Raw genomic sequence first — 27,355 nt, 5'->3', positions numbered from 1 at the left:
GCCAAATGGGAAATAGGGCATTGAGCAGGAGCCTTGAGTTTCATCTTTGGAAAGATGAGTAAGTGAATGAATGAGCCACTATTAGCTGTCTACCATGTGCTAGGCACTGTTAGATGCAGTTGACACGTATTAACTTGTTTAGTCCTTACCAAACCCCTAGAAGTTACGTGGTAATCTCACCATTTGACAGATGAAGAAATAGGACTAATTTAATTAGTGGAGGAGCTGGAATTCAAATCCAGGCCATCCAGACTCAAAGCCATGCTCTTAATTACTATGCTATATTGCCTCTCAGCAGATGATAGTGTTTACAATTATTAATTGTGCCCCTTCCTTCCTGTTGCAGGAAGGAGTTTTTTGATGGCTGCAAAGCAATAAGTGCAGACAGCATTGATGGGATCTGTGCACGGTTCCCTAGCCTCTTAACAGAAGCCAAACAAGAGGATAAATTCAAGGATCTCTACCGGTTTACATTTCAGTTTGGCCTGGACTCTGAAGAAGGGCAGCGGTCACTGCATCGGGAAATAGCCATTGCCCTGTGGAAACTAGTCTTTACCCAGAACAATCCTCCAGTATTGGACCAATGGCTAAACTTCCTAACGGAGAACCCCTCGGGGATCAAGGGCATCTCCCGGGACACTTGGAACATGTTCCTTAACTTCACTCAGGTGATTGGCCCAGACCTCAGCAACTACAGTGAAGATGAGGCCTGGCCAAGTCTCTTCGATACCTTTGTGGAGTGGGAAATGGAGCGAAGGAAAAGAGAAGGGGAAGGGAGAGGTGCACTCAGCTCAGGGCCCGAGGGCTTGTGTCCCGAGGAGCAGACTTAGTGGCTCTATCCCAGGAGCAGCGGCAGCAGCCGCAGCAAGGATCTGCCTGCTGCTCTGTAGCCAACTGAGGGATTGGACCTTTCTGGAAATTACTGAAGATCCAGATATTTTCTACTTTACACCTTTCTCTGCCTTGTATCTGAAAGGGCTCTAAAATGCTGTATCATGTTTTAGGCACTTTCTTCACTTTTTGGTTATTTTGGTTATTTCTTTTTTGGGGGGGGTTCCCCCAAAATATTTGAACCTGGCTACATGTTGTGTATCTTTTTTTTGAAGCCTTCAGATAGAATAAGCCTGCCATTTCTTGCACAAATTAGATTATTATTTTTTTTTTTTTTGTGGGGGAGGGTATAGAGCAGGGAGGGGGGAATGGGATGGTTAGGTTGAATTAACATTACAAGATGATACAGTGCCAGATCTCAGTTTTGCATATTCTGTTTTTCAGGGCAGGTCTGTACTGTGTGTAGTGCTGTTTACATGGTTGGATTTAGGTTATAATAATTATTTTAAAAGATTTACACAGAATTGAATAGCAGTGTTAACTGTTAACCATATTGCATTAATTCCCAGGCGATTTAAAGCTCTTGGAGAGCCAAGGCCAGCCAAGAGCATTTGTAGTCTGGTGACAACCCCCTTTTAAGCTATTTTATCCGAACCCCTTTTTTCCACTTCTTGCTCATTCCTTCTTTGACCTATTTCATTTCATGTTGCATTTATCCATCAACATGCTGCACCTGTCAGTCAAGTGAGCAGTTTTTTTATACCACATTGTACTGAGAACCACTTAAGCATTGAATGCAGAGAAAGCAGTGCTACCTCAGTTTTGCTGGAAGTAGACTTTGATAGTTTTCTTTTTTTTTTTTTTGATGAATATTCTGTATTTTCATGTTGTAGGTGAAAATACTTTTTTTTTTTTTTTTTTCATTTGCCTTGGAGCCAAAGTTTCTGTTCCTGGTGGTCGGAAAACTGTGCCTGCCGGCCAACTGACTTGAAGGAAAACTGTGGTATGGAGCTCTGCTTGAATTTTTTTTAATTTTTTTTATTTTTTTTAATTTTTTTTGATTATCATCAGCTTACTTGTCTGGCAAGTGCAGAAGCCTGGGACTGGCCTGAACTCTGCCAAACAAATATAGAAGTGTATTTAATAGTTAAACTTGTGCCCTTTCCCTTCTTGCTGCACCCATGTTGTCACTTAATCCCCAGGAGTTATTTATTACCTTCTTTGTTAATGTCAAGCTCATTTGGGGTAATGTGATAACTGTTTAGGTTTACATGACCCTCCTCTCTTTTTCCCTACCCCCAAATATGTATATATACATATATAAGATATGTATATATTTTACCTATATAAAATATATATATATACACATATATGTATCTATATTCCTTTATTTCTTTGCCTGCTAAAACTGGCCATAAAAGAGGGAGCTGCCTTCAATATATAAAGCATAAGAAGAGTGCCAGGGAATGTCATAAATGGAGGCTTTTGAATCTGAATTTGGACCATTTTCACTAAAGAGAAGATGAATTTTCTCAGCCCTTTCCTCATACGAGGGCGGGCCAGTTCCCCAGACTCCTCCACGTGCTTGCTCCATAAGGTCTGCTTTGGCCATACTGCCACACGGGAGCTGACTCTGGTCCTACCCAGTTTCAGTAGAGGGTCCTCTTGTTATTTTTCCTTTTAAAAAAACAGCCTCAAAAAACTGTACTGGAAGGGTGGGTGGCAGGAACTTGTATAGTTCAGCTTCCAACACTTTGGAATAGATTGAAAAGGGAATCTTTTGAATAAAAACTTTTAAAATATTTATACTCTTGAGGTAATGAGAGTTTGTCTATTAAACATTTGGAGTTTTCTTCCCTAACTACTCCCATCTGCCTCCCAGGTATGTTTCTCAGCCTGGGCAGAATTTGCTTATTTTGAGTTCCTTTATTAGTAGCCTATGGCTCCAGGCTCCCATCTTTCCAAAGAGGATTATTTAAAGAGTTTCTGCGGTCGATGTTTTCTAAGATTGACAATGACCTAGGAAATGTACTTGGGGGGTTGATTTTTTTTTTTTTTTTAAAGCCCCATAAACCTTACAGTTGCTTCTTCTAGAGGACTAGAAGGGAAACTTTCAAATCAGCCACAGCAAGTTAGCAGTACTGCTGGAAAGCTGAAGAGGGTCTCAGGCCAGATGTCTGGCTTTTGTTCTAGCCTAAGACACAAGTTCCTTGAATAAAGAGAGTTTCTAGGGGCCCATTAGGTTTTGTGGGCTCAACTGTAGTCAGGGTGCCCAGACTGAGGTCTTAAAGGGGGAAATGCCTTTTCATCCAGCCAGTCTGCGACCTCTAGTTTTTCCTGATTCTGGACTGGGTCAAGGTTGAAAAGGGAGAAAGGCAGGCTGCCTCTCCTAGTCCGGTAAGGCTCTCTTCTTAGATGACAAGGGTATATGGAGAGAAGTGCACAAAAGAGGGAGGCACTGAGGATCCTGAGGACTCTGGAGAAACTGGATTCCTTTCCCAGCCTACAAGGTAGCATTCCATGCATGAGGTGTACTAGACTGGGTGGATTTTGTAAATTAACTATTCAGCCTCCCCACCCCCCAGAAAAGGGCCAGTAAAGAAATTATTTTTGGTTATATTTTTAATGATGTATTTGTTACAGAAATGCAAATGAGAAACCAGAAAAGGGAGCCGTTAGGGAAGGACTTAAAGGGTCCTTCCAGGTTTGACTTCATGATGCAAGGAATTCCAAGCTTCCACAGTAGCTCTGCGCCAATACTTGACTACAGGAAAAGCAGTTTTGCAGAGGGATTGAAGATGGGTGTGTATGTAGGATTTGTAGTCATTTCTGGGAAGTGAAAGGTCTCTGGTCCTTTTAACCTAGAAACAGGTCTTCTGTTTAATGGGTGAGCAGTAATTGGAAGAGGCCAAATGCGTGCCCCTCAGGTAAGCCAGTGCACTCTTCACTTTAACAATGTAACACCAGGGTGGTGTGAAGAGGGGCAGGATATGGATGCAATTTTGAAAATAGGCAAATATCTGAGGGTAACTACAATACATTGAATACGTATTGGGAAATTCTTGGTTTTCAGCAAATGGCTGAGTTTGTGGTTAGTGATTAGAAAGCTGTATGAGATGAAGTGTTGCTTCATTGAAATGCTCTTCCCCCATCCCTGCCATATTTGAATGTATCATTAACCCCACCTATTGTAATGACTTTGCTGTGCTTCAGCTGGTTGCCTCAACAGTGTTTCCTCATCTGTGCCAGATGTGCTCACATCTGTGAGATGTGAGATAGGTCCCAGACACCATGTCTACCCTTCCAATAAGAAGTATTAGAGCTGGGTAAAGATCCCAATTTCAACCAAGCCCACAGGCCCAAAGAAATCCAACTGAAAACGTACAGGGCAGTGTTTTTGACATTAAAACTTTCCTAAGGAAGGCACAAACTAGCCTTCTTAGAAAGGAAGAAGGGATTAAGCCACAAAGTATTTAATCAGTCTTTGAAACAGTCTTGATTTCCCAGAGGCTGATGCCAAATTCAGCCCTCATTGCTGGAGCCTGTAGGATGTGGGACTCCATAGTTCGTGTGATGGCCTCAAATACTATACACTATGCCAAATTGCATTAAATAGTGGGAAATTACTGGGATAAGGACTTGGGTCTAAAAGTTGAAGAACCAAAATATCTGTATTTAAGACTTTGGTTTGCCACATTTAAAGTGAAGTCTTGAGTGTAGTGAAGCCCAGAAGTAGACCCAATTATGCAATTATAAGGGCTGGAGAGAAGATGCTGCTAGGTTTGTTTTGTTTTAGCTGCCTGCTTTCGCCTTTTTCTTGTGTCTCTAATGTTTGATTAGTGATGACTTGAACATCTTGGCAACTGACAAAGGTCTTCAGTGGTGGACTCTAGCAGTATCTTGTTTAGAAAGGACTATTAAAAGTTAGTATACAGTACGATGAGACTCACTTGAGGACATTCACATTGATCCTCAACTTACTCCATAATCTGTTTTTTGAATCTTATAGGGTGGTTCCCACTCACCCCTTTCAGAATTTATTCCTATAAGCTGTAATTATAGCATATATCCAGTTTAATCTGGACTGGGGGCTGTGTTTTAGTGAGGATCTGCAGATGTTTTTTCTTACTGAAAGACAGACTTGAGCACTGGTTGCAGACGCCAAGATGATTTATATAGCTTTGAGTAACCGTCAGGTACTGCGGCATCACATCCTCCCTATTCCTCTTGGAAACTAAGCCTGCTTTCATAGATACCTTTTTCCACCATGCACCTTCCCTTCTTTCAATATAATCTTGGATAATGCCAAAGGAAGCCATTCAACAGAAGCACACCTCCCCCCCGCCCACCGCCCCTGCCATTTATTCTGGGGGAAGTATCTTCCCTCTGACTCTGGTCCCCAGCCCCGAAACTGTAATAAACTCCTCTTACCTGTTGCACTAATGAATAGAATTCTAGGTTTCAAAGGGGGGAATTTGAAGCAATAGGCAAATGGGGCTTGGATGAATTGGTCCTACAGATACCCTGCCTTAACCCACTGAGGTGATGAGTCCACTACTCATGTGACCCTCCACCTTTGTGGATTCCTCTTGGTTTGTGACCAGTCTGTCTGTTTCTTGAGGTTGTACAAACTTGTTGACAAAGGTCAATACTTTTGTTTGTATTCTCTGCACTGCTGCACTCTCCAAATGGCCCCTTGAATATTTTTAACTTGTTACACACGTTTTGGTCTTTGTCTACATTTTTCTTTTGATGTTTTTGTTTTTTTATTTGAAAGGTTACCTGCTGTTGGATTTAATAAATTTGTTTACTTGACTGTTGACAATTGTGAGAGAGAAAAAAACAAAACAAAACAAAACCAGTGACTTAATTCTGGGGCAAGATTTATCCACCGGGAGCCTCTTCCAACGTGATACTGGATAGCAGTTTCTATGCTTTGGAAAATAATCCAGATGGTACAGGATCCTCAGACTTCAAACATGGATGTTGACTTCCCACTCACAAACTTAAAGGCCTTTGGGTCATAATACTTGTAGGCAAAAGGCAAATGAGTCCTCAGAGGGCCACTACTTAAATAGTCTTACCAGAACAACTGATTTGGATTCCTATGAGGAACAAAAAGTGAATGTGAGCACTGTGTTAATGGATGGCTCCTACATCAGGTTGGCAGTGATTAAGGCAAAGGAGACCAGCTGAAACTGTCAAGTGCCACTGCTGTGTGACCTTTGGCAAGTTAGTGAAATTCTGAGTTTCCTTATACTCATCTGTAAACTCAAGAGACTATTTCCATCAGAGTGTTAGGATTTAAAAGAGTCTTTATAAAAAGCACCTAAATCACGTAAGTTTAAGGTTTCCAAAAGGATGTCAGGTGAGTAATGGCAAGGAATCCAGAGAAGAGGAGATGGGGGGGTTGGCATGATCACACATGACCTTTCACAAGTCACTACCCCTCCTGGGGGCTTAACGTCCCTCTGTGCCAAATTGGGGGGGTGGGGGGGATGGGAGTGCTTAGACTAACATGATCCCTGATGGCTCTCTTTGGCTCATACATCCTAGAAGTCTGATTATGGTAGACCAGTTATGACCCTTAGCTTCCTTTCATTGTATTTTCTGTCTTGTTATTGTTTGTATTCAGGAAAGCTATTGGCCAGCCATCTTACTCACTTCTTTGATGGAGGCCCTAATGACCTTCCTAAAGATTTCCAGCCTCATGTTGGTATCTCCTAAAAATAAGTAAGTACAGTGGTGGGACTAGATGTGCTTTTGTTTTTCCTTTCAGTTGGAAAGGATTTGGGAGTCATGGCTACATCCTCTAGCTAGGGACAGGGTTATAGGGTTCCTCAATGAACTGGAATTTTTTTTCTTCTCTTACCCTTATTACCAAGGTTAGCATCAGATGGAGGCTGGAAGGAAACCTAGGGGAGGAGTGGTGACTTTTTTCCCCTCGCTTAAAGTGCATCTCCAAAACATGTACTTATTCCCCAATTGGCTCTTGGGCTTGTGTCTGCTGTGCTTTGGCCTTTCTGAGGTATTAAGCCCAGCCAGGGCCTTAACAAACAGAGGTCTGGAGAATTACACAGTGAAAGATACTGATTTGGGTGCTTATATAGAGCCTGGAGCTATTCAAAGTGTTGTTATGGTGCTATACAGCTGTATAGATAATATAGGGCTAAAATCCAATTTATTTTTTGATGAGGGGCAAGCAACTTCACACCAGAGATGAGCTTAACTCTGCATATAGAATGGACAGTTCGTAGCAAGAGAGATACAACAGAAGGTAGTGCTAAGGGTCCAGAGACATACAGAAGAATCACCCTAGCACTGGCCTCTTCTCTCTCTTCTCAAATCCAGTTGCCAAAAGCACATGGTTGGGTTGCCTCTAGAAGTCCTCTCTTAGCTCTGGGTTTTGATCTAGGCTCAAAAGGGTTATTAGTCTGCCTGGAAAGGAAAGGTAAGGGAGCCAGCCCAACTTCTCCCATTTCCTTTCCTTTGCTATGACTTCTCAGGAGGCCCTGTCTTTTGAAAGCCATAAGGCTCTTATCTGGGCTTTATATTCTTCCTATGTAATGTTCCAACCTTGATTCTCTTGCCTTAGGGGTGCTGAAAAAGTCCTAGTGAAATATGGCAGCAGTGCGGTCAACAACAAAGCATCTGACTGTAGTGTTGTATAATCCATGCTGATGGGGACTCTCCATGGCCCTGTGTTTATCTGGGGTGGTGCTGCTGAAATTGCTAGTATGTTAAAATATAGAGCTACAAAATGGTAAGGCACCTTTTGTAAGAAAAGACAGAAGAAAACAGTGACACAGGCTCTTGCATACATGGCCTTACATAGTAAAGGACACATCCTCCGTGATTGGGTAAGTAGAGATAGATAAATGGGTAAAAATATAAATATTTGGGGAAAAGTTGTCACATGCCAAAATAAATTACAGGAAGAATAAAAGTGTAAAAATTAAATTATTTAAAAATATATATATACACACACACTTGTCAGTGGCTATTAATCTCTGAATCAAGAAGACTTTCTAAATACAAGAGCAAATAGAACAAATCATAAAAGACTTCTAAAACTATCTTAAAAAAGTAGAAACATTTTTACAATAATAAACCAATGGGACACTGTACTTAATCTATAGGGAGACCTTAAAGAAAAACAACTGGCCAAAAAGCTTCTGAAAAAAATAGATGTGAATCTACAGGATATTCAAATAAATAGAAATTAAAGCTGTACTGAAAAGTTTTTTTTTTAATTTTTATTTTAACCTATCAAACTGGCAAGATTTGAAACAAATCCATGTTAGTAAACACAAGGTAAAAGCTTATATGGAATTAAAAAAAAAAAAACAAAAAACCTTAAGTGTCCATACTCTTTAACCCAATAATTTCACTTCTAGGAATGTTTCCTCAAGAAATATTATCTGTCAAAGATGTTGTGCAAGGATATAATTGGTAGCATCAGTTGGGAACAACTTCAGTGTCAACAATAGGGGGCAGTTTTAGAAATAAATGGCACATATCAACATGTTGGAATATTATGCAGCTGTTAAAATCTCTGCTTTTAAATAATGGAAAAAGTATGATAGACTAAAATAGGGGCATTTGTTGACTCTAAGTGGTAGGAACAGATGTGACTAACTTTTCTGGATTTTCCAAGTTGCCATTAATTGGTCCTCTTTATAATAGGGAAGAGGTTTTTTACAAAAAGGGGGACAAAAGGAAATTGCACATGGCTAAGTGTCCTGAATAATTCTACTATGGGTGAGGAGGTTAGAAATTTGGGAGTAATATGTTCAAAGCCTAAACCAAGAGTTCTGTAAAAACTCTTGGGAGTTGCTTTTTTCCCCCACAAACGAGAAGCTGCTTCTCCAGCAGCTGCCTTGGCAGCTCTGCATTGGCTGCCTAGAAGGGTGTGGGAGGAAAAATGCACAAATGCACTTATGAATGGAATGTGTGTTTTGCAAGAGGCCAAGTTGGCAGCTTTGGCTTCCAAAAGGTGGGAGCATCAGCTGAAAGAACAGAGTGTGCAGACTTGAGGCCTCAGAGACCTTATGGTCTAGGCCCAACTCTGCCGAGTTCTGGAGTTGGGGGCCCACTGGGAAACCTCCCATCCAGGAGAAGGAAATGATCTTGGCTATTCCTAGGAGCAAAGGCAGGGCTCTTGGCACATGGAGCCTAATCTGTTCTGTGATCCCACACTTGGAAAATGTTTCTCAGTAACATGTCATTTATTGAAGACTTAATGTGGGTTTTCCCTAATTTAATCCTCATAACAACCTTATTATGTTAGGTACTAATGTCCCCATTTAAAGGTGAGGTAACTGAGGCTCAGAGAGGGAAAGTCATATATAGCCCACTATTCTGTCATATTCCACAAGCTGGATCTTTGAATTTTCACAATAATCCTTAAAAAGATATGGCCTCATTTTATAAGCTGTGGAACTCTACTCAGATGAGATTAAGTGGCTTGCCCAGAAGCAGAGGTCTGTCCATATCCAAAGGCAGACACTTAATTTGTCTCAGGACTGGAGTCTCAAAAAGTAAACAGCAGTTAAGCTCCTATAGCTTTGGAGCTCAGCTGGAGGTGGAGAAAGAATCCAGAAGCATTGTCAACTTCAAGATGGTCTCAGGGCCTCACAGTACACCTGGAGAGTTTTCCTCTTTACAAGGGAGCTTTAAGTGTTGTGTCTCCATCCTAAATCAAAGCTCTTAAGTTCTGGCTCCTGGTTCCCAACTTTTACAGAGGGCCAGCTCTTAACAGAAGTTAAAGGATTAAACACTGCCTTATATGCCCAACCTTGAGAGGTAATTTAAATATTGTTGTTGTAAAATATATGGTGATTTAAAACCAAACAGAAAAGCAATTGGTAAAACCTAATCTTCCAATCTCACTAGTAAGAGAAAAACACTGTTCACATTTGGCATACAGTCTTCCAGGTTTTGTTCCAAACTTAGGCATGTCTTGGTGTACCTTTTTCTACAAACTACACACACTATTCAGTAACCCTCTATATTTCCTACAACATATATTGGGAATACATAATCACATCTTCACAAAAATCCCATAAGGTAGGTATGTACCATTACTGTCCCAAACACAGAAATGTTATTCAAGTTCATACAATATGTAGGAAAGCTAGGATTCAGAGTCAGTCTGTATCCAGAGGTTCACTTCCACTTAATAGCTACCAAGAATTCCACTGTGCTCACTCTGTGATATCTGCTCCGTAGGTGTTTATGTAAAACTATCCTATTATGATAGGATATTCCTACAGAAGTGGAATTGCTGGGTCCCCATCTATGAAACAATTTATAAGGGTTTTGGTGTGATACATACTGTATACTGGATTAGTTCATCTTTTCTAGAGGGCAGCTAAGTATCTCTGTTTTGGAGTTGTGTGTGCCTGTACCCATGTCCTTTCCAACACAGAATGTTAATATTTTAGGAGGTGATAAAAAAGAGCAGTAGCTTTTACTGAAATCGAAGCTTCCAGTTCTAAGGGGAAGATCTGGTGTGATGGGGCCACCTATTGGTGAAGGGTGACACTGCAGTCTCACTGAAGGGAAGGAAGCATTCCTAAAAATGGAATTGGAAGGGTGTTTCCAGTGTTGGTAAAAAGCTTAATTAGTCTTCCTCTCCTGTGTTGCCGGGGGAGGGTCTGCCAGATTTTCAGTTCAGTCTCTTTTCCCTTCAGTTTTTTAACAGCTGTCAATGAGAAAAGTGTGCCTTAGAGAAATTTGCTTCATAGATAGTATAACTTTGACAACCTGCATTAAGGGCTGAATTTTCTCCATACTGAAGTCCCTTTTCCTGGTTTCCTTACCTATATATTACCATTTAATAGGAGTGCTACCTACGATGAGCATGTACTACAATTTCCACTGACACAAAGTAAAGTACAAACTGGTTTCCTTCCCTCACCCCATCTTAAGATCAGGAATGCTTGAATTGTAGGCATTTATTGAAAATTTGTACATGCCATATAAACGTTAGGACTAAACTTCTTAGGTAGTACACCATTTCCACAAAAGCTTGTCTGCTGGACAGAGAAGCTGCAGCCTGACCACATTCTCTGCCACTGTCCACAAAGGATGATAAATGGCACATGGAAAATGATGGTCAGACTCACGAACATATTTTTGGGGTGGTGCTTTCCTCTTCATCTTTTATTCCCATCAGTCCTAGGCCAGAGAATGATCCATGAGTGCTGCAACAAATGAGTGAAGATAGGTTTATAATCCACAGGGTTGAAAAAATGGTTACAGACTCATAGGTAAGAGGTGGTAAGTTATTTTGGATATATGTATGGGGCAGAGGACAAGCAGGGAGACAGTTTATGGAAAGCTGCCTACTGAAAATGATTCAACAGAAAGAATACTGACCAGTCCCAGAGGCCTAGAATCAATTCAGCTCTGCCATTTAACAGATGTGAGGCACATCTCAACCAAAGGTGAATAACCTCAAACTGAGGCTATTGTCTTCAACTATAAAACCATTAAATACTAAATTAGGATCTCACAACGCTTTTGTGAGGACTTTAGACAATGGTTGATAAAATACATCATTTCCTCATATATCATACAGATCATTCACCATGTACCAAGCATTATTTTAAGCACTTTATACGCATTCTCATTTAATCCTCAAAAGAGCCGCTGTACCTAACGTAGGTACTGATGCAGGTACAATTGTTATGTCCACTTTTCAGAAAGAACCAGGCTCATAGACCTAAAACTGGCTCAACAAGTTGAGTGACAAAATAATGCATATTGTATAACACTTGGTACAGTTTAGAATTTAGGAGTCAACATTTTAGTTCCCTGCCACCTTGTAGTGAATATTCAAAGAATTGGATTGGAGGGCTGAGGAGCTATCCAAGGCAAATCAGGTGGAAATGAGCAAAAACAAACACAGAATCTGTCACTACCTGATGTCTGAACTTATGCTAACAAGCACTAGCCTTTTGGGCATGGAAGACTGGAGCTTTGAGTGCTGGAGAGTGGCTCTGGAGTCAGACCATCAGGGTTCAAGTCGTAAACTGTACTTATTAGCTAGTTGTGCGGCCTTCAGCAAATTGCTTAACCTGAACCATTTTTTCCACTTGTTAAATGAGCACTCAACAACCTCAACTGAAAACACATTTAGCACAGTGCTAAGCATTTAGCACAGTGTCTGACATTAAGGGTTTGATGAATTATGGCAAATATTGCAATATTTAAAATCTTCATTTTAGCATCTACTGGAAATACAAGGATTAAGAGTTGAGACTCCATGCATGAGGAAGCCTATATTCTCTGCTACTCCTTCTTCCTGTGCTTTTAACCCTTTCCCAGGGCATTGGGATCATGGAGACGGTTGCCAAAACAAGGCCCAGAGAACTTAGTCACACAGCAAGCTTATAGTTTAAGGAAATGCATGCTCAACATGGCTATAGAAATCAAGATGTAACTTTAAATTTTTTTTTTTTTTTATTTTAGTTAGGCTCCACGTGTGGGGGTTGAACTCCTGATCCTAGATCAAGAGTCACATGCTGTACGGACTGGACTAAGCCAGCCAGGCACTCCCTTAACATGTAACTTTTAAAAGAAAGAAGTAACATCAGGTTTCCTTACTGTAGGCTTTTTGCTATTTCCAGAGTTTTTTCCTGACTTGTTAGATGTGTCTTAGGACCTTTTGCCTTAGAACCTAAGCCTTTTTGCTCCCTGACCGCAATGATCCCTTCCTCAAGCTCTCATCCACTGTAGAATAATATCCTGGCCACTTCTGGAAGGAGAAAGCTTTGGCCTATTCTTAGCTTAGTTTACATACACAATGGAGAATCTAAGCATTCTACCTAGAACAGAAGACCCTTACTCTACCCCCACCTCCACATACTGGCTCTGACAAACTATCTCAGGGCAAGTCAGTCTGTTCTTCAGAGTCTCTGCTCTTAACCAAAAAGATTTTTTGGCAACTTACGGTCACCTTGTGCTGTTAACCTCCACAAAAGCCTGTTTAAAGTATATCAGTCTAAGATTTTTTTTTTTTTTTTTTTTAAATGTAAAGACTTAATGGCAGCTTCTGTTCCTCAAGCAATTCTCTCAAGCTGCCCAAAAGGTAGCCCATCTCACTAGTGGCCCTGAGATGCATGTTACAAGAATTTTATGACAGGAAATTAATTTCTGATCCCATGTTTTAATGCCTGAGGCATTCATGTTCTGCCATCTGGGACCTTGGGGCTGGAAAAGAATCCTAGAATGTCAAAATTTTAAGGAAATTTTTCAGAAGTAAATACAATCTAGTGATTTGCAAACTGCTCAAAAGAGCTACAGCCCCCCTTGCCCCCTCCCCCAATATATATGCTCATCCATCTACCCACTCACTCATTCTAGAACTGCCTATCTTTATGCATTAGGATTTAACAGCAATTTTTCTTTTAATGAAAAGGTTTTATAGTTGGAAGGTTTGAAAAACACTGATCTACTCCAAATCTCTCATTTTACCAAAGGGAAATTGAGACCCACAGTGGGAAAGTGGCTTGACCACCTGTCAGGAGATACATGAGTGGCTTGACCTAGGTGGTCAGGAGAGCTGGGACTGGACCCAGAGTTCTGGTCCATTATTCCTCAGGCTTAGAATCAGCAAAACAGGCTCTCTTTGGCAAAGAGGGAGATGGTAGAGAAGGCAGGAACACCTGAAATGTGAGAAAGATCCTATCTGGTCTAGGCCTTTCCCTAGAATTTTTTGACTTTTTACTCAAGTGGGGTTAGGTAGATGCCTCCTGTCCTATAGAGGCTGCAGGCCCTAAGACCTCTGGCTTTAAACTGGGATGAGCTATCTCCTTGTGGGACTAAAAACAGTAATTGTAGGACATATACATGTAAAATGGATAAAGAGAACATCAACAAAAGGCCAACGGCTGAAGTCCAGGAGCCAGAATCATGAAGGGACAACCCTTCAGTCCTTACCTCTTGGTTCCTGGCAATAGGATGAGGCAGAGAGTGCCCGGGCTCAGGCTGTGGTAGAGCTTTCCTATCTTCCGGCCCCAGCGCCAGGCTGCTATCTTTGGGTGGTCCACCTTCAGAACCTACAATAAAAGTCATGTATTAACACTCAGCCAGAGTACCCTATGCTCACCTGTGGAGAGGCTGCAACTTTTCAGGGTTTGAACTGTGGGGTCCCAGGAAAGGCTCTATGGAAATCCTCTATCTGAAGCTAAAGCCCATACTTAAGGGTTCTTTGTCCATCCCTGCATCCCTAGTCCACAGGTCAGTTTAGTAGGAGTATTCTGTGTGGGTCTTCCAGGGCCCTGACTTTGGGGAACCACATCACTAACGAGAGGCCCAGAGTAAGGAGTCTGGCTCCTGTCATGGAGTATCTTTGTGACCTGGGAAAGTCACTCACCAGCTCTGGCCTCTATTTCTTAAGTGTGGGAGATTAGACTAGGATAGAGTTCCCCAAACTTCAGCCATTCACCTTCTATCTTCACCCTTCTGCTTGTGTATCCGTCTAATATTTTTCTTTAACAGTGAGTCAGTTTGTTCCCTCACCTCATTGAAATTATCTAGAAGTCACAGGTTCAGTGTGATTGCCATATATACTTTAGTGTTAGAAAAGCAAGATCTTAATATATAAGTGGGGGGATAAAAAGTCCATCTATGACCACTAAAAACCATCTTGTATATGTAACTACACTTTGAGAAAAGCCTTGAATTACTAAAGACGTGCCCAGCTCTTTAACCTCCTCCTATGTTAGCAGGCCCTCAAAGTCCCTTGGAGAGCCATCTGGAGGATTAAAAGCCTGATTTTAGCAGGTATGGAGGAGGCAAAAGTGTAAGACATTTTGAAGAAAAATGTGTTTAGGTCTGGAAGAAGCTGGAGAATGAAATAAAACTAGTGCCAGGGAAGGAAAAAAAAAAAAGCTCAAAGGCTTTGTCACTTGAGCTGGACTCCTAACTTCCGTAAACCTCAGAAGGCCAATCAATGCCTAGAGACAGTGAACCAAGACCGCTACCTTCCCCTCTGACCCCAGGATTCACTCACTCACTCACCTGTAAGGCCTGCTGCTCTGAAGGGGGAGGTATGACACGAACCCCTGGGGTCCTTCTTGATTCAGGAGGTATGCCCCTGAGCCAAGCATGGAGATGCCTGGGGGTTAAGGCATGCCTGCCTTTCAGCTTCCAGTCCTTGCCTTTGAGAATGTTGAGAGCCCTCTGGGCACTGCCAAAAGTTTTGAATTCTGAAAGCAAGAATACCCCCTTCTGTCATTAAGGGCCTTTATAAAGCCTGGTCCCCATGGTACCCATCCAGGTTGGAGCTTGCCAGGGCCAGGAGAGGGCAGAATCAGCTGCTGACCTGGTCCAGTCCCCTAGGAGGGCTTATTTGGTGAACATTTACCTTTTCTGACCTCACATTATCACCATCCCTAATCTCATTACCCCAAGATTACATTGCGTAGTTTAGACTTACTCAGGAAACAGTATTTTTTTTGCTTTCCACTTTTAAGATCTTTAGGCAAGATCACAGCTTCCAGGCCAAGGAAAATGTTGGACTGCTGCAGTAGGTGTTCTTTAAAGGTTTGGTTCACTCCAGACAGGTATATAGTACCTCGGTTCTCAGAATCTTGTTCTAGCTCCTTCACAAGAGTGCTAGAGTCAAGAGTGAGCTCTGTCACAGGCCTCTGCACCTAACCAAGGAAGATGGTATTAGTGGTAGCAAGTCACTACTTCAACTTCGAGGCCTATTATATACTAGCAAGTAACTTAATTCTGCAGTTTCCTTATCTATATAAAGAGGTTAATGATAAATGCTGCAGACGACTATGGTAGAAACTTCTGTATTAGATAAATAATACATAAATGAAAATATTTTTGTGTAAATCTACTCTCCTCCCTTTCCTTCTCCCCCAAACACCCTGCAATGGAAATGAATTCCCTGATTTCTACCCCAATGAAATGATTTAAATAAGAAACTTAAAGACACCATTTGATCTCTTTAAATGTTAAAGGAAAGGGCAGCTATGGAAAAACATCCAGAATAAACCTTTTGAGGTCTAAGGAGTGATAAAGAGTACAAGGAAGATCCCAATGTAGCCAGGCTGATTATGACAAGAACAAAAGCTGTCATGTTTTACGGTCACTGCTAGAAGAATGCTGGGCTTGGCTGAAGGCTTTCCGTAACACAAAATCTTGTGTTTGTTGGGCCTCTTGAGGGCATTTCTCAAGGTGGTGTTATACACTAGGGTACTGTAAATACAGGTCATGCTAGGTCAGGGCTGATTGAAGGGTGCTGCTTTTTGCTTTCTCTGACCCCTACCTTGATGCAGGTACTTTCTACCAGAATGCCATCCAAGGATTCTATGGCCAGCTGGGCAGCTTCCAGAACTTCATACTGAATACACAGATGTGGCTGCAGAAAAAACAAGATTTTATCTTTGCTTTCTAGGCTCAAACTATTAAAGAAGGGACTGGGAAAGGGCCCTAAACTACTGGCCAGAGCCATCAGAATAAATGTTCTCTTTGCTGTGCTGGGCTAGACAGTGATCGCAGATCACCTTTAGGTAAAATCACCAAGGTTCGTTAAGTGATTTCTCAGACAATAAGTAACCTTTATTAGTCATTTAAAATTGAAGCCTTCTCTTCCTGGGTGGTATCAGCAAAGCACTAATAAATCTTAGTACCCAACTTGCTTTTCATATTATGTATTATGAACCACTAAAGTCTTCATTGCAAGTCACAGAGACTAATTTTGTCTTGTTAGCTTAATTTCACACAGGCACCTTTCATATAAGCTTGGGGAGGTTAAGTGCTTCCACTGGATAGGCTGCATCTTCAAATTGACTGCTTTTCTGCTTAATGATTGAGGTATAGCATCATCATGGAGATTAAAGTGCTCCCAGAGAAAAGCTTCATGATACTAATTTGGCAAAAGAAAATAAAACAATTGGACTTTATCAGAATTAAGAAGTACATCAAAGGACACTATCAACAATGTCAGAAAGCAACCCTAAGAATGGGAGAAAATATTTGCAAATCACGTATCTAGTGCAGACTTCATATCTAGGGGCGCCTGGGTAGCTCCCTCAGTTTGGCATCCAACTCTTGATTTGGGCTCAGATCATGATTCCAGGGTCATGGGATCGATCCCTGCATCCTCTGTACCGAGCATGGAGCTTGCTTAAGATTCTCTCTGTCCCTTTGCCCACCCTGCTTGCAATTGTTCGCTCTCTGTCAAAAAAAAAAAGCATATCTAAAATACATAAACTGATAAAACTCAATAATAAAATATCAACCCAATTAAAAATGGGCAAAAGGACTTGAATAGATAATAGATATTTCTCCAAAGAAGACATATAAAAGAGAGATAGAAATGCAAAAGGGAGACAAAAAATAAGTGTCAGCTGGAATATGGAGAAACTGGAACCCTTGGCACTCGGAATGTAAAATGGTGGAGCCACCGGGGAAACCAGCATGGCAGTTCCTCAAAAAATTATACATAGAATTGTCAATTTTGGGTATATACCCACAAGAATTAAAAACAGAGATTTAAATAGATATTTGTACATCCATGTTCACAGAAACATTATTCAGAGTAGCCAAAAAAAGGAAACCATCCAGATGTCCATCAACAGATGAATGGATTAACAAAATGTAGTACATCCATACAATGGAATATTATTTAGCTTTGGAAGGAATGAGATTCTGAAACATGCTACATGGATGAACCTTGAAGACATCATGCTAAGTGAAATAAGCCAGAAACAAAAGGACAAGTACTGTATGAGTACACTTATGTGATGTATAACAGACTAGTCAAATTCATAAAAACAGCACAATAGTGGTTACCATGTCTGGGGGAGAAGGACTGGAATTCTTGTTTTTGTTGTTTTTTTTTAATTTTTTTTTAACGTTTATTTATTTTTGAGACAGAGAGAGACAGAGCATGAACGGGGGAGGGTCAGAGAGAGGGAGACACAGAATATGAAACAGGCTCCAGGCTCCGAGCTGTCAGCACAGAGCCCGACGCGGGGCTTGAACTCACGGACCGTGAGATCATGACCTGAGCCGAAGTCGGCCGCTTAACCGACTGAGCCACCAAGGCGCCCCTGGAATTCTTGTTTAATGGGCACAGAGTTTCAGTTCAGAGTGATGAAGAAGTTCTAGATGCATTCCAAAACCCCCAGTAGATGCCTAAAACCAGAAATAGTACTGAACCCCTGTATATACTATGTCTTTTTCTACACATAAATATCTGTGATACAGTTTAACTTACAAAAGCACAGTAAAACATTAAAACAATAATAATAAAATATAACAATATACTGTAATAATGTTATGTGAATGTGGTCTCTGTCTCAAAATACTCTACTGTATTTATCCTTCTTATGATGTGAGACAATAAAATGCCTACTGGTTAAGATGAAGTGAGGTGAATAACTTCCACAGGCATTGTGAGGTAGTGTTAGGTTACTACTGATATTCTGACGATACATATGTCAGGAAGAAGATCAAGTACTTCTGGACTGTGGATAAGGAGGTACTACTGTACTTAGTAACACAGAACTGTACATTTCAAAACAGCTAAAAAGGCAAATTTTATGTAGATTTTACCAAAAAGAAACAAAAATCAAGACTTCTAGCAAGAAATTACAGTCCCTTGACATATCCTTTTTATCCCTTAGGTTCATCTTTCCGGGGGATATTTCTATTTATATTTTTAGGTATAGGAAAGACATTAATAAAAGATTAGGAAAAAGCACATTTTAAATATCTAGGATTCTGTACTTAGATCACTTTGTAAGATAGATTTTTTTTTATTAAAAAAAATTTTTTTAATGTTTTATTTTTGAGAGACACAGAACGTGAGTGGGAGAGGGGTAGAGACAGAGGGAGACACAGAATCTAAAGCAGGATCCAGGCTCTGAGCTGTCAGCACAGACCCCGATGTGGGGCTTGAACTCACGGACCACAAGATCGTGACCTGCGCTGAAGTCATGCTTAACCGACTGAGCCACCCAGGTGCCCCATGGAAGATGGTAGATTTCTTGATTCTCAAAACAAAACAAAAAAATCAGAGGGTTGGCAATACTAGGTACACATTCTTGTGGGTCAAGAACTGCTTCATCAGACAGAGCATGACTCATACTCCAGTTGGTGACAATCAAGCTCACATCAGTAACATTTGTTACCTGAATGGCCCCAGTAGACATCTGAATTTCCAACACTAATCCAAAGGTGAAAATCTAAGTTTTCCTGTTTCATTACCTGATGGGTTTCAAGAACAAGAGACATTGACCGGACTGGGCCAAAGCTCTTAAAAAGCCTCTTCACAGCCCTGAGGTTGCAATTTTTGCTAAATGGCCCAGCATAAACAGTTGACATCTCTGTCCACTTGCTCCTCATCTATAAGAAAAACAATACAGCAAGGAGGTGAATGTGGTAAGAGAATTAAATCAAATCTAAAAAAATCGTGAGTCAAAACATGGGATAACTCTGATTCAAGAAATTTCTCAACACAAACACTTGCGAAATCCACAAAGATTTGTATACAAGGATTTCATGACCACACTATTTGGAATAGCAAAAATTTATAAAGCACAAATGATGAAAATAACAGGTATACAAATGGAATACTATACAGCCGTTAAACATTGTGTACTGACATGAAAAGATGTACATGATACACTTAAATGAAAAAGTAAAGTTGCATGATAGTATACATAGTCTGACTCCCATTTTTATAAAAATGTGTTTTCTAAAATATTAATACAAAGAAAATGGAGAAATATAGAGCAAACATAATAAAGTATGCATTATTTTCCTTTATGCAGAGAGATTATAACTCATTAAGTAAATCATCTAGCACAACTCATTTACTTACCCTCTTGTTCATCTCCTCAGTGAGTTTGTATGAAAAAGGTTCAAAAGAGAACTGGACGATGCTGAAGGGAAACAGAGGGATTTCCACTCTGGCCTGCTCAAGAACCTGCAGAGAACAGCAAAGCCTGGATGAGGCAGGAACCTAGTGGCTTCTAGAAGTGAGCCACAATATGAACAAGGTTGCCTTTTTTACCCATATTAAAAAGCAATATGGGGCTGACTTTAAGGTCTAGAAGAAAATGGTGACACCATACAACTTTCTAGAAAACAGTAAAGAGAATGATTAACATCACACAGGATTCATGCCTTTAGGATTACTAAGAAAAAGAGACTACTATAACCAAATTATCTCTAAGAAATAAGTTAAATTCCAACAGAGCTCCCACCATTTCATACTGTTAAAGCCTGTGAGTAAAGACAGCAAGGAGAGGAGGCTTAAAAGACTGGAAAGAAGTCAAGAGGCATGGAAGACTTAGATGAAGTACAAACAAAATCACCCCCAAAAAGAAAAAGCACAACTGAAAGCCAAAATAATGAACACATGTCACGAATTTGATATTTCACAACACTTGACTAAAGGGAAGAAGCTTGGCAGCCTCAGAGAAATGCTTTTGGGGAAGATAAGATCTATAGAGAAGAGGTAATACCTCCTTAGAGACACTGCAGTGAAGGGAAAGAAGGAAATAAGGGAGGAAATTAAGGATCCTGGCAGAAAGATAATAAGACTAATGCCACCCTCTCCCAAGAGTATTATAAACTCCTTATTCTTTCCAGCACAGTATCATCCTCAAAATAAGCACTTAAAAAAAAAAAAAAAAAAAAAAAAGAGAGAGAGTGTGGCATCAGCAAAGTGCAATACAAGGAAGCTTCAGGCCCTTACTCTCCCACAAACACGAAGTTAGCAATATAGGCCAGAATACTTTTGTGTATTCTGTGAGAAACCAGTTGAGAAGCCACAGCATTTAGACCAACATAAAATCAAGAAAGGATTCTATGGAAAGGAGTAAGAAAATTTGTGGTGTTTTGCATGCTCATTCATACCCCTCCCCCCATCCAACCTAGCACAGTACAACTCAGAGGAAACCTCCCCACACTGGGAGATTCAACATTCTGGCTTGTCTTGAGGCTGCCTCAGGGACTAGTTTCTGTCTCACTTGGCTCAAAGCACTGATGGTACTGGCAGCATTGTTTAGAAATTCCTGAAAAGGAGTGATGTCAGTAAGGTCATAAAGTAGGAAGCTTCAGGCCCTCATTCTTCCACAAAGACACCAAGTTAACAATAACAAAGAGACCAGAATACCTTTGCAAGAACTCTAGAAACCAGTTGAGAAGCAACAGCACCAAGACCAACAAAAAACCCCAGGGGTTTCAGCAAAAGGGAAAGGAAAATATGCAGTTTTATGTGCCTACCTATGTTCCTCCCCATCCTAGGAAGGATCCACTGGAGATCCTCCCACTGGATGGAAATAAGAGTGCACTCTGCATCCAATTTTATGGCTAGTCTAGGGTCGCTGAGGGACTAGTTTCTGTCTCACCTGACGTAGAGAACTAACAGGACTAGGACTGGCAGCCTTGTTTGGAAGCCAGTGAAAGCAAATGCAATCACCATAGCACATTAGAGCCACAGTTTCATAGGCAGATGCCAAAGGGGGTAAGAGGTTATGAGAATTGAGAAGAAACAGACAAGCTCCTTAGGGAATCTGAGATAACTAAAAGTACCCACGTAAGCTCCGAGAAGACACATCCTCAAATTGGTTTCAGAGGTCCTGGAACCTGTACTAGGCATTTACCGAAAGTCATCTGCTCCATTATGCCAAGCCATATGATGGCAGAGATAGTTGGTTCTTTTCCAAATGGTTAGATCTCAACAAAGAAGATCACAAGGCATACAAAAAATAGGGGGAAATGGCCCAAATGAACAAAATAAAATTCTAGAAACTAAACCTAAAGAAACACAGAATGAACTAAAAGAGAACAACACAGACAACTAATGGAAATGAGCAAAATGATGCATGAACAGTATGAGAATATCAACAAACAGCAGCCATAGGGGCGCCTGGGTGGCTCAGTCGGTTAAGCGTCCGACTTCGGCTCAGGTCACGATCTCACACTCTGTGAGTTCGAGCCCCGCGTCAGGCTCTGGGCCGATGGCTCAGAGCCTGGAGCCTGCTTCCGATTCTGTGTCTCCCTCTCTCTCTGCCCCTCCCCCGTTCATGCTCTGTCTTTCTCTGTCTCAAAAATAAATAAACGTTAAAAAAAAAAAAAAAAAGAGCAGCCATAAAAAGTGAATGAAATTCTGGAGCTGGAAAACACAGTAAGTGAATTGAAAAATTCACTAAAGGAGTACAACATCAGTCTTGATTAGGCAGAAGAATGAATTAACAAATGTAAAGACAGATCATTTGAAATCATCAAGTCAGAGTAAAAAAAAAGAAACAAACAGATCCTAAGATGGGACAATATCCAGAAGACCAATGTACATACAATGGAGTCCTGGAAGAAGAGAGAAAGGGACAGAGAGCTTATGTGAAGTAACAATGGCTGAAAACTTCCCAAATCTGAAAAAAAGAAATGGACCTTGAAATTCAAGAAGCTCAAAGAACTCCAACCAGGATAAATCTAATAAATCTAAAGAAACCCACACAAAGACATATTACAATCAAACTGTCAAAAGTAAAAATCAAAGACAGAATCTTGAGAACATCAAGAGAAAAGCAACTCCTTGCATAGGAGGGAACTTCCTTAAGTTTATCAGTGGATTTTTCAGCAGAAATCTTGCAGGCCAGCAGAGTGGTGTGATATATTCAAAGTGCTAAAGAAAAAAAAAAATCAAGAATACTGCAGCCAGCAGGACTCTGCTTCAAAAATGGAGGGAAAAAAAAAAAAAAAAGCTGACAGAATTCATTACAACTAGCCCTGATCTGCAGGAAAGGCTAAAGGGAGTCCTTCATGATGGAAGAACGTTAGACAGCAATAAGACGCCACATGAAAACAAAGTTTCCAGTAAAGGCAAACACGTGGTCAAATACAGTGACCTCTATTAAGGTAATCTTGGTGTATCAATTCACTTTTAATTCTTATTCAAAATTTAAGTGACAAAAACATGAAAAAATAGCTATTCCTATGTTAATGAATATGTAATCTATATAGATGTGATTGACTAATTATTAAATGCATTCACTTAATCATTTTGAAACTCTTATTGGTAACTTTTCCTGTTTTTTTATTTTAATTTTTTAATTTGAATATAGCTGACATACAATGTTACATTAATTTCAGGTGTACAACATAAGTGATTCAACATCTCTATACATTATGCTACACTCACTACAGTTATCACTGTACAATGCTAATACAATATCATTGGCTATATTCCCTATGCTACATCTTTTACATAAAGGTGCAATTTATAACATCGATAACATAAAATGGGGAGAGTGGAGCTTATAAAAGTAGAGTTTTTGTATGCAACTGAAATTAAGCTTTAAGATGTTTTAGGTAGTTGTAATAACTATAAACAAAATATTTACAGAATATACACAAAAGGAAACGATAAAGATATCAAAATATGTCACTACAAAAAAAAATCACAAAGGAAACAAAGGAAGACAGTAGAGAGGAAAAGAGGGACATGGCACTGGCATAAAGACAGACATCTAGAACAATGGAACAGAATAGAATTCAGAAGTAAAACCTTGAGTATATGGTCAAATGATCTTTGACAAAAGTATATAGTCTAACAAAATGGTACTGGGAAAACTGGATATCCATATGCTAAGGAGGGAAGTTGGAACCTTGCCTTACACCATCTATAAAAATTAACTTAAAATGGATTAAACACCCAAAGTAAGGTCCAGAACTATAAAACTCCTAGAAGAAAACATAGAGGAAAGTTTCATAATAATGGATTTGTCAATGATTTCCTGGGTATAACATCAAAAGCACAGGCCACAAAAGCAAAAATAGACAAATGGGACTACTTAGTTCCTTAAAACACACAATCAGCAGAGTGAAAAGGCAACCTATGGAATGAGAAAATGTTTGCGAATCATGTATCTGATGGGGAAGTAAACATATTGGAGAGATATATATGTGTATATATATATATATATATATATACACACACACACATATGTATATATGTATATGTACATATGTATATATGTATATGTATACATATATATGTATATACATACATACACACATGCGCGCGCACACGTAGGGGCACCTGGGTGGTTCAGTTGGTTGAGCGTCCGACTTCAGCTCAGGTCATGATCTTACAGCTTGTGAGTTCGAGCCCCACATCAGGCTCTGTGCTGACAACTCACAGCCTGGAGCCTGCTTCAGATTGTCTCTACCGCTCATGCTCTCTCTCTCTCAAATATAAATAAACATTAAAAAAAAATCCTAAAATGTTAACAACAAAAAAAAACAATTAAAAACTGGGACTTCAAGGGGCACCTGGATGGCTCAGTCGGTTAGGTGTCCTACTTCAGCTCAGGTCATGATCTCGCGCGGTCTGTGAGGTTGAGCCCCGCATCAGGCCCTGTGTAGACAGCTTGGAGCATGGAGCCTGCTTCAGATTCTGTGTCTCCTTCTCTCTCTGCTACTCCCCCACTCATGCTCTTTCTCCATCTCCCAAAAATAAATAAATGTTAAAAAAAAATTTTTTTTAAATGGGACTTCAATAGACATTTCTTAGAAGATTATATACAAGTGACAAAAGAAAAAATGTTCAACATCACTAATTATAAGATACAATGAGCTATAACTTCATACCCATTAGGATGGCTACTAATAAAAAAAGTAAAAGTGTTGGCAGAGCTGTGGAAAAGTTGGAACTCTTATGAACTCTGTTGGCAGGAGTGTAAAATGCTGCAACCACTATGGTGAGTGAACACTATAGGAGTTTCTCAAAAAATTAAAATCCCTTTAAAAAAATAACTATCTAGGGGCACCTGGGTGGCTTAGTCGGTTAAGTGTCCAACTTCAGCTCAGGTCATGATCTCATGGCTTGTTGAGTTTGAGCCCTGCATCGGGCTCTGTGCTGACAGGTCAGCGCCTAGAGCTTGCTTCAGATTCTGTGTCTCTCTCTCTGCCCCTTCCTTGCTTGTACTCTCTCTCAAAAATAAACAAACATTAAACATAAATAAAAATAACTATTTAAAGTAAAATAATAACATGTAGAAGTAAAATGAATGATGACAACAACAGCATCATGCCAGGAGGGGAAAATGCAAATATACAATTATAAGGTTCTTGTATGTTGAGTAGTAGAAGATCACTTAAGGTAAATTGTGACAAGTTAAAGATATACTATAAATCCTAAAGCAACCACTAAAATAACACAACAGAGAGTCATAGTTAATACACTGCCAAAAGAGATAAAATGATCATAAAAAATACCACATTAACTCAAAGGAAAAAGAAGAAATAGGAAAAAAAAAAAGAGATGGGACAAATAGAAAACACAGCAAGATAAGAGATTTAAACCTAACAATATCAATAGTCATATTAAATGCAAATAACCCTACTACACCACTTAAACAGAAACAATTACTGGATTGAACAAAAAAGCAAAGCCTAATTGATTATTACAAGAAACCCACTTTATTGTTTTATTTTTTTTAAACATAGATTTCTTAACTTATTTATTTACTTATTTACTTATTTTTTAGAGAGAGAGGTTCTTAAGCTGGCTCCATGCTCAGCTGGGATTGATGCAGGGCTTGATCCCATGACCCTGGGATCATGATCTGAGCCAAAATCTAGAGTCAGATACTGAGCCAGCCACCCAGGGACCCCAAAAAACCCACTTTAAATATAAGGATACAAATAGACTAATGCAAAATAAAAAATATGTACCATGACAACAGTAATCAAAAGGAAGCAGGAGGGGCTATATTAATATTAGACAAAGTATAAGTCAGAATAGAAAATGCTTCTGGGGATAAAGGCCTATTTGTAATGATAAAGGGGCCAATTCATCAGGAAGACATAATGCATAATGTTTATGGGTCTAATAGCAAAGCTTCATTATACACAAAGCAAAAATTAATGAGACTCCAAGAGTATACATACAAATCCACAGTTATAGTTGGGAGATTCCACCTCTCAATAAATTTAAAAGGATTCAAGTAATTGAAAGTACATTCTTGGATGACAGATAATTTAAGAAGTCAGTAATAGATCTCAGGAAGATACCTAATTATTAAATGGAAACTAAACAGTTGCAAATCAATGACCTCACCTAACACTGTTCTGGCTGCATTAGCCAAAGCATTTAGAAAAAAAAAATTAGGGACATGAGAATTGGAAAAGGAGAAATAAAACTATGGTACATAAACACACTGGAGTATGGTGTAGCTATAATAAAGAATAAAGAAGATCCTCAACAAATTGATATGATTTCTAGGATATATTGTTAAGAAGAAAGAGACAACTGCAAAAGAGCTTATACAGTATGTTAACTTCTGTGTAATAAAGAGAAATATTTGCTTTTCTTTACAAAAAAAAGGGGGGGGGAGTGAAGTATAAATGAGAAAATAACAAAGTTATTTACTTACATGAGGTAGTGGGAAGGATTAGGTTAACAGAGATATGTAAGGGAATTCTACTTCTCTGAGTATATACTTTTTGGTAGTTTTGCCTTGGGAGGCACATTAATGTTCTACAGATCCCAAAAATAAATCAATAAAGATTCAAGAGGGAAAAAAGCCTAAAACTGAAAGCAAAATGAAACAATTGAACCAAACTATATTTTAAATACAGCTAACCTGTAGGTGAGAAAAACCAAGTAACTTATAAATGAAAAATATTCCAACTGAACACCCAATATTCAGTTGTAAATGGGGTGAAGGATAAGGAAGAGACTGAACTTCAAATTCTTAACTAATTCTACAGTGATTTGGGTGCAACAATTCTACAACTATTTTGGACATAGTTTAGGTTTGAGCAATGAGTAAATGTTGATGTTGTTGGGAGCCAATGTTCCCACACTGGATAAAGGGAGATTAAAATATAGAATGAGGAAAATCAAGGAACACCCCTACATGAAAAGGCTGAAATTAAAGGTATTCATATAGACACATGATTTCTAAAATATGTGTATGTGTATACATATATATGTGTGTGTGTATATGTATATACATATATATATATATACACTTATATTTACATGTGTGTGTGTGTGTGCACACACATGTATGTATATCTATATGCATTTATTTCCTGTTGTCTGCTTTAAGGGTCTAGAAACAAAGACACCCCAGTAGCAATATGCATACCCAATGCCCAGATCTTGGTTTCTAATATCATGATGAAACTAAGTATCTTGTAACAAAAAGTGCTAAAAAAAAAAAATTATGGGTGCATGTCACAAGGACAAAGAAGCCACTTTGAAGGGGCTACCATTAGCTAAATCTGGGAAGTCTGAAAACCAAAACAATGTAGTAAAATCATAAATTATAATTTATAATTAAACAGGAATCTATGAGTCCTGAACTAAACTGGAATCTGTGAGTCCACACTGAATGAATAAATAAATAAATAAATAAGGTAAAGGGAGGACTCTTGCTTATGGAATGCTGAGTAACAACTAGTAAGTATGAAGGAAATGCTAGAGTTGGAAACCACTGTACAACAGGTTAAGAATCATCAGTTTTTC

At 39.5% G+C, this 27,355-nt stretch overlaps 2 protein-coding genes across 14 annotated transcripts in view; one reads left to right on the top strand and one right to left on the bottom strand.

The window, feature by feature from the left end:
- The window catches only part of DCUN1D3 (defective in cullin neddylation 1 domain containing 3), a 39,153-nt gene extending 33,507 nt beyond the window's left edge, over positions 1 to 5,646 (top strand). For all 10 annotated transcript variants that reach the window (XM_049638398.1, XM_049638406.1, XM_049638407.1 and 7 more), the window contains one exon: positions 347 to 5,646. In XM_049638398.1, the coding sequence (XP_049494355.1) occupies positions 347 to 830 (484 nt within the window). In that variant the 3' untranslated portion in view covers positions 831 to 5,646. The remainder of the gene's footprint in view (positions 1 to 346) is intronic.
- A 5,129-nt stretch (positions 5,647 to 10,775) lies between these two features.
- Positions 10,776 to 27,355, bottom strand: part of REXO5 (RNA exonuclease 5) — a 37,840-nt gene continuing 21,260 nt past the window's right edge. For 3 of the 4 annotated variants that reach the window (XM_049638381.1, XM_049638382.1, XM_049638383.1), the window contains 7 exons: positions 19,691 to 19,795; positions 19,075 to 19,212; positions 16,127 to 16,219; positions 15,281 to 15,497; positions 14,863 to 15,050; positions 13,780 to 13,898; positions 10,776 to 11,039 (listed from right to left, as the gene is read on the bottom strand). In XM_049638381.1, coding sequence (XP_049494338.1) covers positions 10,958 to 11,039; positions 13,780 to 13,898; positions 14,863 to 15,050; positions 15,281 to 15,497; positions 16,127 to 16,219; positions 19,075 to 19,212; positions 19,691 to 19,795 — 942 coding nt within the window. In that variant the 3' untranslated portion in view covers positions 10,776 to 10,957. The remainder of the gene's footprint in view (positions 11,040 to 13,779; positions 13,899 to 14,862; positions 15,051 to 15,280; positions 15,498 to 16,126; positions 16,220 to 19,074; positions 19,213 to 19,690; positions 19,796 to 27,355) is intronic. The other variant, XM_049638384.1, reaches the window with a different exon arrangement.

The sequence above is a fragment of the Panthera uncia genome, chromosome E3, assembly GCF_023721935.1.
Source record: "Panthera uncia isolate 11264 chromosome E3, Puncia_PCG_1.0, whole genome shotgun sequence".
In the NCBI taxonomy this organism is placed as follows: domain Eukaryota; kingdom Metazoa; phylum Chordata; class Mammalia; order Carnivora; family Felidae; genus Panthera; species Panthera uncia.
The sequence above is the reverse complement of the archived record's forward strand: the minus strand, read 5'-3'. Positions and strand labels throughout refer to the sequence as shown.